Genomic DNA, 18,860 nt, shown 5'->3' with positions numbered 1-18,860 from the left:
AGAAAAAATGTTAGCGGGGGGGAAGTGGTTGAGCACTGCTCTCCCATGGCCACGTCCACGGCTGAAGTGCCCTTGAGCAAGGCACCTAACCCCTCACTGCGCCGCTGTAGCAAGGCATCTCACTGCTATGGGTTAGTGTGTGCTTCACCTCATGTGTTTTCACCGTGTGCTCTGTGTGTTCACTACTGTAATTCACAGATGGGATAAATGCAGAGACCAAATTCCTTGTACAGGCAAGTATACTTGGCCTAGAAACCTGATTTTTTTACATTAGAGAGTTTTGATCAAGTTTTAACTTGACCCAGTTCCCCAACACACATACACTCCACATACTGTATCCTCCGATGAAGGTGCCGCCAGCTGTCAAAACACATCTGGATTTATGAGTGATTGAATAAACATTTATGAGTGATTCATTATAACCTAGCCTCCTCCACTCACTCACAGCACTAAGGTAATTGCATTGCTGTCAGGGCTTTGAGCACAGCCCTGTAGCTCTGTGACAACATTCTACACATTTTTAAACACTGCACTCTGCTATTGATGTTTTTTAAAGGATCTATGTGTAATACATTTTCGAGGTTCAAATTAAAGTTCCTTTAATCCACACTGTTCTTTTATCCATATATGGCACTGGATTGTACAATAATACTATTATTGTATCTACAACTTCCTTTACCACTTTGGCTTATCAGGAAATGAACTTAAAATACTTAACTACTTTCTGGTGTAGCCTGTTTCATGTTCTAAAAATGAATAATGACCAGAATGAACATCAATTTTCATGTGCTCTTCATGTAATTAAAACTTCATTCATACAGTAAGTTACAAAACTGCAAAATACAAAATGTAACAAATACAGTCAGACATTAGGAATGTATTAAAGGTTGTATCAGCGAGGGCTGGATAACGTCACTTCTGTTGACGTTCAAACAAAACAGAGAGCTAAGTCACTACTCCCTCCCCCTCGCTCCCGTGCAATTGAAACTCTCCTGAACACGTTTATTGGTTGAGACACTTTTTTGCCTTTGAGTGGTTGGCAACACTTGTTGTCAGCAACTGTTTTTGTGTGCAGATCTCAGAGCCTAGGCTGCCTATAGAGACGCGTTTTTTTGACGGCCTACTTATGGGGCAGGCAGCTAGTGGATCGTTAGGAAAGATTAGATGAATGTGATCATTTATGTTTGGGCCTTTTTTGGGCCTGCAATCGCTGATACAACCTTTAAAGCGTATTAAACTGTTTTTCTTCACAACAAATGTAACAACTTCAAAATAATTAAAATTAATTAATTTAATTACAGTATTTTACAATCACTTTGTTACTATTTTCAGAACCTTGATGTAATTTTTCACAACTCTAGACACAAAACTCTAACCCTTTTCCCAAAAATCACCTGTTCAATGACCCAACTTAACATCAAAGTACTACTATTTCAAAAGGCAATTCACACATTACATTTCAAATGAGTGTCATTAATTTCCTTAAAATTATCTAACTATCAATTGATACAACTGCTCAAAATGATAAGTAACTGTTGCTACTCTTAATGCATAGTTGTATGGAAACAGACAAACTATCTTCCATGTTTACTCATGAAAGTTTCAAGATACTGTAACAAGATTCATTGTCACCAATTAGTTTTACAGTACTGTCTTTTATTTTATTTATTATCTATTTCATAGCTCATTATTTTTGGTTTGATTCAAATAAACCTATGTTGTGATTGTACTGTAGTGTTTTGCATCAATATATTATAAACTTTGTTCAATGATTCCATGTATTCTCTCTGCTACTGCAGTACTTTTACAGAGATGTATGTAGTACCATAATGAAACCTGTATCACCTATTTTGTTCTACACTATTGAATGATTGTACGAACAATGACACAGTAAAACTATTGGTTGCTTGTGTGCGGGTGATCTATAGTTGTCAATGGTATTTCACAGTAAATTTGTTTTTTGAACCAATGATTGTGCAAGTGCACGATTTCTTTAAAGATGTGAATGCACAATGCAATGTTTTGAACATTAGACAGCCTGTGTTACAAGTGATAATCGTTTTGAGTTTTGTGTCTAGAGTTTTGAAAAATGACATCAAGGTTCTGAAAATAGTAGCAAAGTGATTGTAAAAAATGTTATAGATTAGTATACATATATGCTTGAAGAAAAACATATAACATAATTAATACCCAACTTATGACTAAAATAGTTATTTAACATAACAATGAAAAAATGATATAGATACTTATATAAAGTATATGGGTTTCACATTTGAAGTTCCTTTACTTTTGAAAGGTCCTTTGCATTAGGTTTGCACCTATTCTTGATACATTTTCACTCACCCACCCCACAAACTGCTTCAAATCGTTACTCTTGTGTCCTTTCCTCCCATCTATCTTGCACTTCAGAACTGTGTAACAAATGGCACTTCGGATCATTTGGCATCTCCCTGACTATTCATTTGTATTGAACCTCACTTTGGATTATATAGACACATAACTTTACTGTAAACATGTAACATTTAAAATAAGAGTTTAGAAGGCACAATTATGTAAGTGTTGTCTTAATGCAGATTATTACTTGACACACTGCAGTCTTGGAATATAAAGAGAGAGAGAGAGAGAGAGAAAGAGAGGTGTAAAAAAAGATGTTGAGTCTGCACTGTGCTCTGATTGTGCACAAGCCTGTTTGGTGACATACCATATGTACACACCATATGGGCACAATTATGTAAGTACTGTTTTCATGCAGATGATTACTTGACACACTGCAGTCTTGGAATAGAATGAGTTTTCCTGTCAATCCTTCCAGTAACTATATGCATGTGACAATAAACTTCCTTGTATCCTTGTATCCTTGAAACAGTTGAATCTTTGGTCAGTGCTGTCTGGCCCCTGGATCAAGGTGGCAGCTGCCTGTCTAGGCAGTCGAGTGGAAGGCGCCATGGAAGCCATACGGGATGTTGACCGGTACTTCAGCCCTGCCCAGCTCCTCAAAGGTCTGAGCGTCCAGAACCAGCAAAAATGTTCCTTTATCCTAGAAAGAAAGAAATCTCTATTTATTCATATGGTTACATAACACATTATAATACATACATACACACTTGAAATTTGAATATTAACATTCTTTTTCTTCTCCTTTTCACCAGTGAGGACCCTAAATTGCACCTAAATGGCCAGCATCGGCACTGATGATAATGTATCTTTTTGAGTCATATTGCATTGTTCCTCTTGTGTAAAACAACATTAAGTGAAGCATATAATGTCATATCAAATAGCAATGAGTGATAACATTGTGTTTATGAGGAGGGGAACAAAATATCACTATCCTCTCAGACACTGATAATAAGCATTATGCTGTGGTGTACTTCCTGCTGTCCAGACCAAGTAAAGTCATTATGGATGAAATCTATCTGGGCCTCTCCGTTATTTAACAATGCAAGTCATCATCATGCCTCGTAATTCTTACATGCTCTAAAATGTTCTGTAACAAATCATTATCATTAGAATCTTGATGGGGGCAGCCATGGCCTACTGGTTAGGGGTTCGGGCTTGTAGCGTAAGGGTTGCTGGTTCAATCCCCGACCCAGTAGAAAAAATGTGGGCGGGGGGGAAGTGGTTGAACACTGCTCTCCCATGGCCACGTCCATGGCTGAAGTGCCCTTGAGCAAGGCACCTAACCCCTCACTGCGCCGTTGTAGCAAGGCATCTCACTGCTACGGGTTAGTGTGTGCTTCACCTCATGTGTGCTCTGTGTGTTCACTACTGTAATTCACAGATGGGATAAATGCAGAGACCAAATTCCTTGTACAGGCAAGTATACTTGGCCTAGAAACCTGATTTTTTTTACATTAGAGAGTTTTGATCAAGTTTTAACACACATACACTCCACATACTGTATCCTCCGATGAAGGTGCTGCCAGCTGTCAAAACACATCTGGATTTATGAGTGACTGAATGAACATTTATGAGTGATTCATTATAACCTAGCCTCCTCCACTCACTCACAGCACTAAGGTAATTGCATTGCTGTCAGGGCTTTGAGCACAGCCCTGTAGCTCTGTGACAACATTCTACACATTTTTAAACACTGCACTCTGCTATTGATGTTTTTTAAAGGATCTATGGGTGTGTTCGAAACGGGAGACAGCTGCCTACTGCCTCCCTCCCTACATAGAGAGCTGTCTCACTAGACATGACTTTGGATTAAATACATCTTTTAAAAATGAGCGTAGCACTCTAGAATCTTTGGTTAACACTACGGTATGACGTTAGCAAAGGCCTGACGTTAAACTAAATTAGCTTACGTAAGCTAGCAGGCTAACGGTATAAATTAGTTTTACGGCCGGCAGATATATCAGACCAGACGCTATTAATGGTTACAACAATGGCATAATCAGATAGTAAATTGTTTATTTCTAATCTGTAATCTATAAATCTAAGCAAAATAAGGTCACACAAATGACATTTTAAACAGATTCAGCAGCCATTACCGATGTCATCCGCCATGTTTGTTTACCTTTCACAGCTGTTTCAGACGTTGCCGCAAGGGATTATGGGTAGGAGGGAGCATGAAGTGTGCATCGATGCTGCCTTCAAAAATGACCGTTATTTGGGAATTCTAAGATATCTTAAAAGGCAGCTGAATTTGTTTTTTCGGTTTCGAACTGCACTTGCTGCCTTGCTCCCCAGTTAGATATCTTAAAAGGCAGCAACTTTACCCGTTTCGAACACACCCTATGTGTAATTCTCTAATTCTCTAATTCTCGCAGCCACACAGCACTATTCTAATTGCTTTCATTGTATGAAATACTGCACCACATATGGTGCCATACATGGTGCCACACATGGTACAAAGTGTTTTTTACAAGAGAGCCAGCCTGGCACGAGCTGGTTTGCATGCTAACTTTAGTGGGTATCTGGGCAACACAGGTGTTTTTAACAGTTGTTTCTTCACACTCTGTTGATATTTCAAGGTCATTTTACAATCTGGCACCTTTAAATGTGTATTTCTGAGATTTTATGAAATTCTTAAGGCGTGTGACTGTAGCTTACCTCAGTGGGGGTGAGCACCACTGAGAGGATGACCCCCTCGTCCTCGTCAACCGCCTCAGGCGATGGAACAAAGACTGGTTCGGAAGGGAAGAGACCCTCCTGGTACCAGGACTGCAGGACAGGAAAATTGTTATGAATCTTCCTGAGGTTTCCCATTATGTTTCCTTTTATTATACATCCATTCTATACCCACAACTTTCCTAAAAGCAAACCACCTATGGCTGGTTATAAATTCACCTTTAACTGTTTGCCCTCCAAGTCCATCTTGAGTAAGGAATCCCCAACCAGGTGTCTGAAGCCACATCCGTAGAAGTAGCGGTAGGCTTTGGTGTTACACCTGTTATAGTTTATCTGTGGGAACTCTAAACCGCCAAAATCCTCAAGGTCGTCGCCATGGAGATTCTCATGGGTGCAAAACACCTAAAAGGCGAGGTGGGATTAATTATACAAATCATAAAGTGTGTGTAGGACATAAAGCGTAGGACACTTAAGGGTGCAAACAATTATTTCCTTAATCGATTAATATGTTGATTATTTTCTAAATTAACTGACTAGTTGTTTAGTCTAAATAAGGTCATAAAATTGTGGAAAAAAAAATGAGCACGAAGACGGCACAAGATGATGTCTACATGCCAAGGATATTCAGTTTCATGTCACATTCAATATTCAACAAACTTGAAACCCAGAATTGTGAGTTGTTATCCCTTCACAAAATCACTCAAATCGATAAGTCATTTACCAAAATAGTTAATTGATTAATTGTTGCAGCCCTAACACACAGAGAGTAAGAGAATCGTAATTGCACATACCTTATCATTTGTGATTTTCATGGCTGTTGCTGTGCTGTTGGGCCGTGTGTTGAGGTTTTGGTTCATAGGTGTGTCATTGGTGATGTCGAGGGGCAGCACAAAGCGCCGAGGGAACACCCTGCACATCTTGTTGTACACCTTCATGGAACAGACATTGCTTGTTTGATTAGTGCCTCCAATGCACACATACTGTATGTATTCAGACATACTGTGTGGTAAAAATCCCAGGAGCAGCCGCTATACATACTAGAAGTAGGTAAAGAGGAAGTTGTAGATCCAAGCAAGTACACAAGGTTCCTTTAAAAGCATGATGTTTTTGGACAAACTTTCCTTCAGCTTTTCAAGTGAGGCCCAGAAAGTAGAAAAAAATTCAAGTGTCAAGTTCCATCAAGTTCTTCCTTCTGCTTTTGTCCGAAACTCATTTAAGTGCTCTTCACTTGAACAGCTGAAGGACATTCCTCTGAAATATCTTGCTTCAAAGAAAACATGAGCACTAGACTAGATTCATCGCTTCTAAAAGCAGATGTGTATGTTCATGTGTTTACATATCTCAAATAGCAAATAGGGAAGAAAGGAGACAGAGACAAGAGTGAGAGTGAGAGAAAAAAAGGGAGAGAAAAATTCTGTAGAAAAACAGTGGCTTTGTCTAAAAGATGCACTCAGCGATTGTGCAGGAAGTCACGTTTGTTTATGTTCATGTTTACATTTAAATTTCTTAGCAGATGCTTTTGTCCAAAACAAGATACATTATATTTTAACCAAGGACCAAACAAAACACACCAGAGAGGTAGTTCACCCCTTTTCTTCAGTATTCCCAGAGAAATTCCACACAGGGTTCTGGTATTGTTTGGCGGACAGGCTACCCCCACTTTGTAGGCTACAGTATGTTTCCAGTTTTCGTAGCCTGGGCTGCCTACAGAGACCAGTGGAATACTACGAAGCACGTTAGACATATCTAGGCTACCTAGACATATCGAGGCTACACAAAGCCTTGACTCAGGGGTATAAGTTAAGTGATACTATGATAGCAGTTATGTGATATATTTGTCAAACTAGTTACTATGTTGGCCAATCGTGAAACGTGGAGACGCACAAGACCGCCTATATTAAAAAACAATTACTTCCGGATTTATCAGCGATAGCGTAATCTACACTGCGGTCATTTTTAGTGTCTAACCTATAACATCAAATAAATCGATTGTCATCAGTTGTTGTATAGTATGCATGTCCATAGTGGGATATTTGCACGGACAACACTATTAAACCACATGCGATATCCAAAATGTTTGTAGAGGCGGAGCTCCACTTGTAAGATATATGACAGAATCCTACACGTGAGATAACTTAATTTTTCAAGATAATTGATTGGTCAGTGGGCGGTAGTTTTACACGATTTGAGCTATAACTTAGCACATAACCTGAGGGGTATTCCATCAACCTCGCTAATGAAGGCGGCGCTTAAAGGGCCAGTCACATTACACGCGGCATGCTCTATAAAAATGCATTATAGTCAATGGCTTGTGCTATGAAATGCATTATAGTCAATGGCTTGTGCTATGAAATGCATTATAGTCAATGGCTTGCGCGCGCAAAAATTGGTCTGCTGCTGAACTGAGCAAAGCGCAGCGCAAGCGGTATTTTGCCGCTTTGCCGTCCTTGCGTGTGCCGCGGTCAAAATTCAATCAGGTTGACTGCGGCGCGCTGTAAGTCATTGGTATTTTGCACTGCGCCCAGCGGCAAGCACAACAAACATCTTTGGGACGTTACCTCAACCAAGAGCAAACTAGCCGCGAGTGCAGCGAATACCGTGTACAATGTGATAGCCCCTTAACGGAAATAGCCTGGCTTGAACTAGTGTAGACTTTCACTTGGGGCTGAAGCCGTTCCATTAACTAAAGTTAGCGGCATCTTGGTAGCGGTTTATTCAAGCGAGGTTTAGGTCAGCTTCATCTCTGCTCGTGCACAAGGTATAAAAGAAGACCTAAACCAGGGCTCGGCAACCTTTTTTGCCTGGAGAGCCACTTTTACCAAATTTATTTATTTTTTAATCTCAGAAGAGCCACATAAAGACGGTTACAAGAAAAAGTTTGGATATTTAACGTACAGTTACTTTCATTCAACAGAGGATTTTTTTAAATTAATTTTCTACTAGTTTTAAAACTAATGTGCAAGTAACTTAAAATGTAAAGTGTAATGACAGAAGTATAGTCCTTAGGCTTCCTATGAAGGCTAAACACCACCCCCTATTTTCCCAGTGTCCTTTGGTATGCAAAGTAACATCATAGCACAACACATGTTTCATAGCACAACACAACACTCAATTTTCATTGACATGTCATTGGCGAAATTGAACAGGCCTACCAGAGATTAGATTTAGTGATGGTCTGGCTGGCTCATATTCAGTGAGGTGAAGTTTCATGCAAGAATTGAGGCATCATTTAAGGGCAACACCACTCAAAACTGTCATATATCCATAACGCCAACTAAATTGCCTACCATGGCATTGTGTTGGCGTTATGGATGTGACAGTTTTGCGGGGAAATGCCCTTAAACGTGAGCGGTTTGTCTTTAGATTTTTCATATGTGACAAAGATTTCTCACATGCAAGTGGAATAGGGTTAACACAGCAATACTAACTCATTGCGATATATAACGGGCAGTTCATTTCGCGTTTTCAGAATCAGTCTTCGGATGGAAACTTTCCCATTTCAGCCCGCTTGTGTTCGCGCTCGCAAGCTGGTCGCTGATGTTTCCTTTTTGACATTTTCCTTATCTAGCCTACAGCAAGCGCACACATCAACAATAACAATTAAAGTGTTCTCGTTGACTGAAATGGAGGGAAATCGGTGATTTTTGTTTGATAATGACATTGCAACGAACCGCGAATGTAACAATATTGTGCAGGCTACGGTTACGGAGTGAAGTGAGGTGGGAAGTTATATAAATTACTCAGATAGACCTACGAACATACATTTTAATTAAATAGGCCTACTCATTATTATTTTCAAAAGCTGAGCCGCATCAGAGGGATCAAAGAGCCGCATGCGGCTCCGGAGCCGCGGGTAGCCGACCCCTGGACTAAACAGTAGATTGATGAAAAGAGGATACATGTCGTAAAATGAAGGCAATTTCTGTTCGATATGTCACATTAGCCGGCTTCAGACCATCGAAAGCAAGCTAGGCCAGGCCGTGCCAGGGATAATTGCTTTCACACCTTCAGGTGTGGGTGCTAACTGGTGCCACTTGGGGGCTATATTGGTGCTACTGGCCCCTGATTTCTGGCCCACCCTAAACGTTGGGCCACTTGGTGCTAGAGCGGGGCTAGGGGTGGGGTCAAGGTGAAGGCGGGGTCAACCCGTTGTGTGTGAAGCCTAGAAACATGATAGAATGGATGGCTATGAAAGCACAGCAGTATTTCCTAGTACACAGAGTTTAGAGATAGCGGTTACGTCCGTATAAAGATGTTTGCCTGTTAGTAGGCTAACTCTGTCCAGAGGCGCCATGTAGCACAGTAGGCTAAAATTAAAAGTGAACTTATGAGTTAATTAACATAGACAAGCGTCGCACTAAATTATTCCTGCCAGTGTGTTTTATGCTATCGATAGTGTGGAATAGCCTAGGCTACTTAAAGAACTATCATAAAAGCTCCAATTTCAGTTTCAGCCCCTTTCGTTCAGAAATTTTAAAATAAAGATGTTTTTTAATACTTAAAAATAACATTTGATAAATGAACCTTAAATGTTCCAGTAGCCATAGATGTGTAGATTTGAACAAAGTCCACTCACGAGGCACATCTTTGTGAAAACAAAATTCCACCGGAACTCCAAGCTGATTTGTACACACAGCCTTACAACACTGTTTACAGCTCTTTTTAAGGTAAAATGTCATTTATGGTACATAGCTCATTTAGATACACGTATATTGTGTGTGCTTGCATTTTTAGGAATCCGCCGTAATGGTTTGTATAGAAATGAATAGGCTATTAAGTGACATACACGTAAAAGGACAGAAATAGGTGACTAGGTGACTTCGATAGCATAGGCTACAGTATAGGAAAGAGATACGCGACTTTCTGCTTATCCTGTTTGAAAATGGGTGGTATTGGTGACTTTTTCACAAGTGAGGGCGTGTCGAGGTGTAATGCGGAGAGGCTAATGGCCTGACAGTATGAACACAAACATGTCAGGGTCATGAGGCTTGTAGCCTGGGCTACTATCACCAGGTGGTCCCTTAAATTACCCTAGCCTGGCCTGGCTCGACGTTCTGAAGCCGGCTATTGTTCCTCTGTTGCTCTTTTTTCGTGAGTAAAATCTGTTTGATTTTCATCTTGAGTTGTGTCCTACATTTGGGTCCAATCATTAGCAGTGTGACAGAGAGTTAATATAACAGGACCTACCTGGTCCAAAGCCTCCCCTGACTTGCGCAGGTTCTGGAGGTTGTAGACGTTGATGGCCTGGCCGTCATCTGAGGCACACAGGTCCAGCATGAGGAAGCCGTCCTGCTCAAAGGCATTGATCTGGTGGAAGGTGGACATGGCTTTGGTGTGGTACTTCACTGGACTGACCTGCAGAGACAAACAAGAAGCTCACAGCTCAGAGAAATTAGGTGGAATGTTGCGTGGGCAAAGAAGTTCTCAGCACAAAGGAGGGTTCTCCGCGCTTCTGTCAAACAATCCGGTGCAACCAGGCCAGGACAGATATTTCAGAGAGAAGTAGAGACGCCTGTGCAGCTCAGATGTCTTCTTAATTTTCAATTTCCAAGGACTCTGATGAAGATGTGACTACATCGAAACGTTAGTCGTAAGTTCTCAGCACTTTTGTTAGTTGAGCCGATACTTCATGCAGAATTGGCTGCTTACCTGGCCAGTCTGTTTGTGGATTAGGTGGAGGATAGTCTCAAGTTTGGGGTCCCAGTAGATGGCATCACTAATACCCTTTCCTGTCAGGTTAGCTGTGAGAATCTTCCAAACGTTCATTTTAATAGGCTGTTCAATGAACAACACATAGTTTTCTGACATAGCTGCAAAGGACAGATGAGAAACAGCACTTAAAATTAAAATGGTTTAAACATGAACGTTATTATATGAATACAAAATGATATTGATAATACATTGTAAATTCTTAAGGAATATGATTAGCATATCTGTTAGTTAACAAGAACATGTGGAATGGCCAAATGATTTGATGGTTTTTCAGTGCTTCTAGACTGATATAAAAAGTTTCTCAGGTTTCTAATATCTATCATTTGTCATAGATTAGGTTATACATATAAGATATGTTTAAAAAGCAAGACTGTGGCTAGAGGGGAGCTGAATGAGCTTTACCAAAGCTGTGGTAGTAAGATGGCCGGCTGTTGTCAGTAGGAGGGATGGAGCACAGAACCTTTGCGCCCTGGAGAGTGTCATTGGCTGTCTCCCGCTCAGGAGGAACGCAAATAATGTTGTAGAAAGTACCTGGGGGGTGGGGTTTAAGTTCAAGTCATTTCAAAACCTCAATTGACAGACCAGGGTACAGGCCAATGAGAAAACAGGGCAAAAGGTAAGATACATTGCATGTAAATGAAGTGGACTGTGTCATCCCTGTCCTACCAATCTCGCGAATTCTGGGCGACATTACGATTTTGTCCAAATGCTGCAACTTTTCCACAAATTTGACCAATCATCATAGTTTCCCCATGAAATTTCACCTACAAGTCCCTCGCACAGAATATTGAACCAGACGCCACACTCAATTCCAAACTCAGAGACCGCCGTAGAAATCAATATGAAACATTGAAATTACTAAATACTTAGTTGGCTATTAGTAATTATGCAGGTCACAGAATATGAATTATTAAAAATATATGAACTTACTTTGAATTCCAAAATATATGAATGTATTGAAACATATGACATGATGCCATCTCTTTATTTAGACAGTTCTACAAAAGGTTATAGGCTACTGCTTTGTGAATTAGCCTACCCCAGCCAAAGAATTTCTTTATTTAGCTAAGTCACGTGACTTCTTTTGTAGTTTGTTTATGAAACAAAAGGAGCAATTTCGATTTTTTTAAATAAGGCAAAATAGGGTCTGACATTTTCACAGTTAGAAGATTATTACTGTATAGACACTAAAAAATATTTTTGGTGGATAACATTGCTGATTTGGCTTCACAATATTTTTTTTTAAATAGGTCTATGGGACTTAACATTGGAGCTGCTCTTCGATAGGAACGCAACCACTTGGGGCGCTGGTTTTCACTTTCCCTCCCTATTCTCTGCGGTAAACTACAGTGTTGTCCTTGTAGGAAGCATCCATTGTTTTTCCAACCCACTTTAGATTAACTTCCATAAAAGTAACGTCTTGCATCTGTGCCATCTGGTGGACAAACTACGTAACGCCAATACTGGAAATGCAGCCTAAATGATGATGAATATTCGGTTTTCCTTTAATCCTACTGAATTTGTAATTGCCTATATCAATATGTGTGTGCCTGTGTGTGCGTGTGTGTGTGTGTGTGCGTGTCTGTGTGTATGTGGATGTGTGTGTGTGCATGTGTGTGTTTCTGTCTGTGTGTGTATGTATTCGTGTGTGTTGGTGTGTGTTTGTGTGTGTCTGTGTATGTATCTGCGTTCAGATTAAACAGAGACCCTTGTTTGTTCCAAAATAATAAATTATAAAAAAGAATCATGTTAAACAATAACTTAACCAAAAAAAAATAATACTTAGATCTAACAAGTTTTGTCAAAATGTAACTCAAAACTATCCAAGTCGAGAAAGAGGGTGAAAGATTAGCCTATAACAATTAATTAGGCTATTTAACAAAGCCTCATAAAAAAATAACTACCGCAAAATCCTGATTATGACCGGGGTCTTTTATTTACTTAGGCTGCCAAAGCATTTGGGGCAGGTGTATATTGAGCAGGCCTTTTATTTCTATGTGCATTTTATTGTGAGACATGCGTTTCGTTTGGAGCGTGTACCGCTATCAAAAGCAGAAGATTTTGCGTTTGGTTTGGGATTTAATTTACTTCTGGACAGTTTGATTATATTGCTCAATGTTGGGACTGATGAGCACTGAAATCTGGGGGGTATTTGATGGCTCAATATTACATTTCACCCGCTGATTATTGCGAGACAAGGCAGCCGCTTTCATTCATTCAAAACGTGCGCTGTGCTGTAATGGAAACCTTATCGTTGATCATGTGTGCTAATATAGCATGAAAAACAGTGTAGCAGTATAACAGTTGTGAAAACATTAGGCTGTGTACATTAGAAAACAGTAGTAAAACAGTAGTAAAGCAGTAGTGGGCAGTCAGTACTCAAACATGGAGAGGGTGGAGAGGCAGCCAGACTAAGCAGAGAAGTCTATCTCTCCTCTTCCCTTTAGTGAGGCATTGAACAGTTCAATGGTCCTAGGAACAAATGACTTCCTCAGCCTTTCAGTTGTGCATGGCAGTGAGCGAAGTCTCCAGCTGATCAAGCTCTTTTGCTTTTTGATAGTGCTGTAGAGTGGATGACATTCATTGTCCAAGATGTTGATCAGTTTGTTTAGGGTCCTTTTGTCAGATATTGAAGTGATGCACTCCAGTTCATTTCCCACTACAGAGCCAGCCTTCCTTACCAGCCTGTCAAGTCGCCCAGCATCCTTCTTCTTTATGCTTCCTCCCCAGCATACCACTGCATAGAAGAGGGCGCCGGCCACAACAGACTGGTAGAACATCCTGAGGAGCTTGCTGCACACATTGAAGGACCGCAGCCTCCTCCATTGAAGGAAGTACAGCCTGCTCTGTCCTTTCTTGTAGAGTGCATCAGTGTGGCTGACCAGTCCAGTTTATTGTCCAGGTGGAGACCCAGATACTTGTATGCTTACCACCTCCACATTGACCCCATCAATGCGGAAATCCACCACCATCTCCTTAATCTTTGAAGTGTTGAGTTGAAGGTGATTGAGTTTGCACCAATGCACAAAGTCCTCCACCAGGCTCCTGTACTCCTCCTCTTGCTCGTCCCTGATACACCCCACAATTGTAGTATCATCAGAAAACTTCTGCATGTGGCATGACTCGGTGTTGTAGCAGAAGTCAGATGTGTACAGGGTGAACAGGACTGGAGAGAGCACAGTTCCCTGTGGCCCTCCGGTGCTGCTGATCACAGTGTCAGAGAGACAGTTCTTCAGTCTGAAGAACTGTGGTCGCTCGGTCAGGTAATCTGTAATCCAGGTTACCAGGTGAGCGTCCACACCCATCTGCAAGAGCTTGTCTCCCAGTCTGAGGGGTTGGATGGTGTTAAAAGGACTTGAGAAATCAAAGAACATGATTCTCACAGCACTTTTCCTCTTGTCTAGGCGAGAATGTGTCCTGTGTAAAAGATAAGTGATGGCATCGTCCACGCCCACTTTCTCCTGGTATGCAAACTGTAACGGGTCTAGTGCATGGCGTACCTGGGGTCTGAGCATACCTAAGACCAGTCGCTCCAGTGTCTTCATCACATGTGATGTTAGAGCGACAGGCCTGAAGTCATCAAGCTCACTGGGGTGTGGCTTCTTAGGGACAGGGGTGAGACATGATGTCTTCCATAGTGTTGAAACTTGTCCGAGACGTAGACTCCAGTTGAAGATGTGCTTCAGTGGCTCCCCCAGTTCAGCAGCACAGGTCTTGAGTAGCCTTGGACACAGTCTGTCAGGCCCGGCTGCCTTACGAGGATGAAGTTTTTTTTAAAGATAACTTACTTGATCAGCTGTAATGATGGGGGGGATGAGGGGAGTGGAGGGAGAGGAGGAGGAAGGGTGCTTCTGAGAGGGTTGTCGTGTGACTAGAGACTGATGGCCGTTGGCTGAAGCCATTGTTGCTGCACTACTCGTGGTCACCATGTGGGGGAGAGGTGCGATAGCCTGATCAGCAGTGATGATGGAGGGGGGGAGGGGAGGGGGGCAGCATCTGGGGTCTGTGTGTCTGATGGCTGTTGACTGAGGTCGTTGTCACCTCGTTGTCCGTGGTCGCCATGTGGGGGAGGGGTGCAATATAACGGATGCCAGCTAGCTTAGCTGTGCTTGTGGAACGTTGGTAAACCTCACTCCCCGACGCCTCAAGAGTGCTGCTGGCATGCGAGCCAGTAGCCTGGGCTCAATTGTTAGCGTGCTCGCCTCCCGATCCGAGGTGCTGCTGTTCGCGGGTTCGAGTCCGGGCGTGTGCAGGGCTGAATCGCGCAGATTCAACACAACGCAGGTTACACAATATCCAGTGATGGTGGGGGTGAGAGTTGCACTGGTAATGAGGTGGGGTGGGGGCTGGGGGATGGGCAATCGAACCTGCTGTAAAAGTGGTTCAGCTGGTTCGCCCTGTCCAGGTCTCCCTCCACAGAGCTGCTGCTCTTCTTAAGGCCAGTGATAGATTTCATACAGTCCCACACCTCCTTCATGTTGTTTCCTGTTCCTGTCTGTTCCAAGCGACTGAGCTTGAGAGCGACGTGTTGGAGACCCATGGTGTAGGACGACTTTTCATTGACAACAAGGTATTAAACCAACCAACAATATAAAATATTAAGAAGAGCTCTTATTTCATTGAGTTAAATCAAAACGATGTCTTCTATTGCTCCTATACCGACCCTACTGGTAGGCAATTATTACATTGCAGTGTTTGCAGTGAAATAACGTTATCGTTTTTTTAAACGATAAAATGGTCCCACGCCACACTTCACCATGAACTCTTCATAAATCAAAACTCGTAGGTAACAGAGTAGATAGCTCAAATATTGTCCCTGGGTGGTATAATGTTTAATTGCTGCCACACAGTGAAATTAATTTCATCAAGACACACTACGCAACGCAACCTGCATTAGTTTAATCGATAACAAATTAACGTGATCGACGAAATTCTTAATGATCAATTAACAACAAACAAAATGTTTCCGTAAAAGTCTAGTGAGGCTACATACCCACCAAATTTCATGTGCCCCATTTCATGTGGTGTTTCGGTGTCCCGGGTATCGTTAACCAAAAATTCAGGAAGTAGATGGGGGGGGGGGTATATGTACCCGATATGTACTGACTGTCATAATAAGGTTCTCTTTCAGTCGAACTACTCGGCGTTAACCAATGGGAATACATTCCACGATCACGTGATCACACTAAAGTCCTCTTACAGGTCCTGCTAAGGTTCTGTTGGCGCGAAACGGCTCGGCTATAATAAGCCGCCGCGGCCAACGACAATCACTCTTTCATTCTTCAGCGACATCGCTTGAAGTTCCCACAAGAAAATTAAAATACGGTCTTGCGAGCAAGAGGAAAGGCAAAGGATATCGGGAGAAGTTAAAGGAACGGGAGAGACAGGTGTCATCGACTTCAGCCTTGCCGGGGAAGAAGACGACTGCTGCCGACTCTCTTTCTTTCTATACCTCTCTATTTTTCTTGCTTTTCTGTCTTGCTTCTTTAATAAAGGTTCTAAAAATCTAAAAAGCATGTCTGAGTCAGTGACCGCCCAAATGCGGAGGTGCGGTCGGAGCTGCAGGATGTGGATCCTCGCTCTGGACCCACACCCGATCTGCATAAGCTGCCTGGGTGTCGACCATGCCCGGGCAGCGTTGGCGGTCCTCGAATCCTGCCCGCACAGCGAGAGGTTGGGACCAAAAGCTGTCATATATCAAGCTCGTGTGCTCGAGGAAATGGCAGCCAACGGCCCCCCTCCCAGCTCCCAGCTGGGCCCTGGTGATGCGCTTGCGCTCCCGGAGAGGCTGCTGGTTGAGCAGGGAGAGGCAATTTTGCCCGGGACGGCTGCAAGGTCCCCCCGATGGCTTTTTTTTTGCTGAGACCTCCGCAGGCAGCTCTCATGAGTCCGATGACGATGACAGAGTGTCCCTCGTCGCCTCAGAGAGCTGCTCGCTGGAGCAGCAGGGCCCGGTTGAGAGCACAGGGGATGATGCTCCACCAGAGTCTGCCCCCCTCTCCCGAGAGCTGGCCACCGTTCTGGAGCACGCCACTAAGTTGCTCGGCATTCAGTGGCCGGAGCAGCCGGAGCACAGGGGTCCTTAATGGACGGCTCTTTCTATGAGCACCGGCCAGAGAAGAGGTCCCGCCCTCTCCCAGCCTTCCCCGATTTTCTGGCAGAGGTACAGAAATCTTGGGGGAAGCCGTATTCATCCCGGTCCCCGGTACAGGGCTTCGGCCCTTTCTCTGCCCTAGATGGGGCGGAGGACCAGGGGCTGGCTCACCTCCCTGAGGTGGAGGAGACGTTGGCGGCGTATCTTTGCCCCCAGGGAGCATCGGCCCGGGTTACGGCTGGCCAGGCCTCCAAAGCATATGCCTGTGTGGGGCAGGCTTGCCGGGCCCGCAACACAGCAGCGGTTCTCCAGGTATACGCCGGGGAGAGCATGAGGTTGGCCACCGAGGAGGAGGAGCCTTTGGCCCCACCCCAGGAGTGGCGGAAGTTCCCTGGACCTCTCGCTGCGAGCGTTGAGGTGTGCTGCTCTGGCGCAGGGCAGGGCAATGGGCCATTTGGTGGTGCTGGTGCGCCACCTGTGGCTTACGCTGTCACAGCTGCCGGACAGGGAGAAGATCCCGCTACTTGACGCGCCCCTGACCCCCTCGGGGTTGTTCGGGCCGACGATGACCAGCATGAGGGAGCGTTTCAGGGCGACCCAGAAAAGCGCAGAGGCGCTAAAGAGTTTTCTGCCTCGGTGAGAAGGGATCTCCCGCCCCACCGCACAGGCGCCGACAATGGCCACTCCCCCCAAAAAAAAATCATCAATCAATAATCATGATGAGGCACGGCCAAGCCCGTATGCCTGCCGCGGCGCTACAGCCGGCGGCAGACACACAGCCGGCCCCAGGCTTGGTGGCTCCGGACGTGGATGCCCCGGCTGGAGTGGATCGGCCTGGGTTAAGCCCGCGGCCGCCGTGTCTGGCGAATCACATTGCGGAGTGGTGGAAGTGCACAAACTCCTAATGGGTTCTCCATACGCTCGAGCACGGGTACGAACTACAGTTCGCCCGTGCTCCTCCCGTCTTCACGGGTGTCAGGCGGACAAGGGTTTCGCCCTGAAGGAGAAATTTTGGATTACTAACATTTTTTTATATTCTGTATATGCTTTCTATACATTCAATACTGTGCATCAACTTTGCTTTGTCTGTCATTTGCTCTCTCCATGTCACGATTTTCTAATAAAGGTCATGCGACCCCCTTTGTCATGAGTTAAGGGTATTCTGCCTGAGGCAGTAATATTAGGAATATCCCGACAGGAACTAGACTATGGCAAGAGAATGCTGAAGGATGTATATGTATTGTATTGACCAATTATCTACTTACTTGGAGTAGCCCCATGACTTGCGTATGGCGCATGGATCACATGCTATGTCCAAGAAGTGTATATGTATTGTTGTATTTCTGCATGTATGAGGATTTTTTGGAAAAGACCATTGTACTCATGTGATTTGTATTACCAATGTAATTAACATGTATAAGATGGGGCTTCGCCCTAGAGAACTTTGAGTAGTGTTACTGGAACATGATGTTGCTAGTGACCTGCTCCCGGTATCGTGAATAAACCTGCAGTGGTTCCTCACACCTGAGTGTTGCCTGGATATTTTTGACCACATTTTGGTGGCAGCAGTGGGATACCTAACTCCGAGACGCGGCGGTGAAACCTGGAAGGCTTAGGACCCGAAAAGGCCTTACGGGAGATCTATTTTTGATTTTGGGACAATACCGTGGAAAAAAGGCAACAACCCCCGCGGGACCCATCCTTGCCGAAAGGGAGTCATCCTGTGTCTCGGATACGGTATTAACATATTGTGGTCACAGGCACCTAGGTGGTGAGTGGGAAGCGATTTTTTTCTAACGCTTTGTAGTTAAGAATTGGTGTGCCGGGGTGCCACCGAAGCAATCTGCTCTACTTGTAGGAAGGTAGAAAGGTTGGCTTGTGAGCACAGCCGAAGAGCAATCGATAAAGGATCTGCTAAGAGAAGCAATCGGTAGGATTGGCTTAAAGCGCTTGATACGGGGATTGGATTGGTTGAGAACAT

At 43.5% G+C, this 18,860-nt stretch overlaps 1 protein-coding gene across 1 annotated transcript in view; it reads right to left on the bottom strand.

The window, feature by feature from the left end:
• Positions 1 to 760: 760 nt before the first annotated feature.
• The window catches only part of bco2a (beta-carotene oxygenase 2a), a 40,718-nt gene continuing 22,618 nt past the window's right edge, over positions 761 to 18,860 (bottom strand). The window contains exons 6-12 of the mRNA XM_076273760.1: positions 11,188 to 11,316; positions 10,723 to 10,883; positions 10,261 to 10,428; positions 5,865 to 6,002; positions 5,293 to 5,475; positions 5,056 to 5,166; positions 761 to 3,037 (exon numbers count right to left, since the gene is read on the bottom strand). Coding sequence (XP_076129875.1) covers positions 2,921 to 3,037; positions 5,056 to 5,166; positions 5,293 to 5,475; positions 5,865 to 6,002; positions 10,261 to 10,428; positions 10,723 to 10,883; positions 11,188 to 11,316 — 1,007 coding nt within the window. The 3' untranslated portion in view covers positions 761 to 2,920. The remainder of the gene's footprint in view (positions 3,038 to 5,055; positions 5,167 to 5,292; positions 5,476 to 5,864; positions 6,003 to 10,260; positions 10,429 to 10,722; positions 10,884 to 11,187; positions 11,317 to 18,860) is intronic.

The sequence above is a fragment of the Alosa pseudoharengus genome, unplaced genomic scaffold (genome assembly GCF_046254945.1).
Source record: "Alosa pseudoharengus isolate Yale_2024_CS ecotype anadromous, Long Island Sound unplaced genomic scaffold, YU_APseudo_1.1 YU_APseudo_1.1_scf_8, whole genome shotgun sequence".
Classification (NCBI taxonomy): Eukaryota; Metazoa; Chordata; class Actinopteri; order Clupeiformes; family Clupeidae; genus Alosa; species Alosa pseudoharengus.
This window is presented reverse-complemented; position numbering and strand designations above follow the sequence as displayed.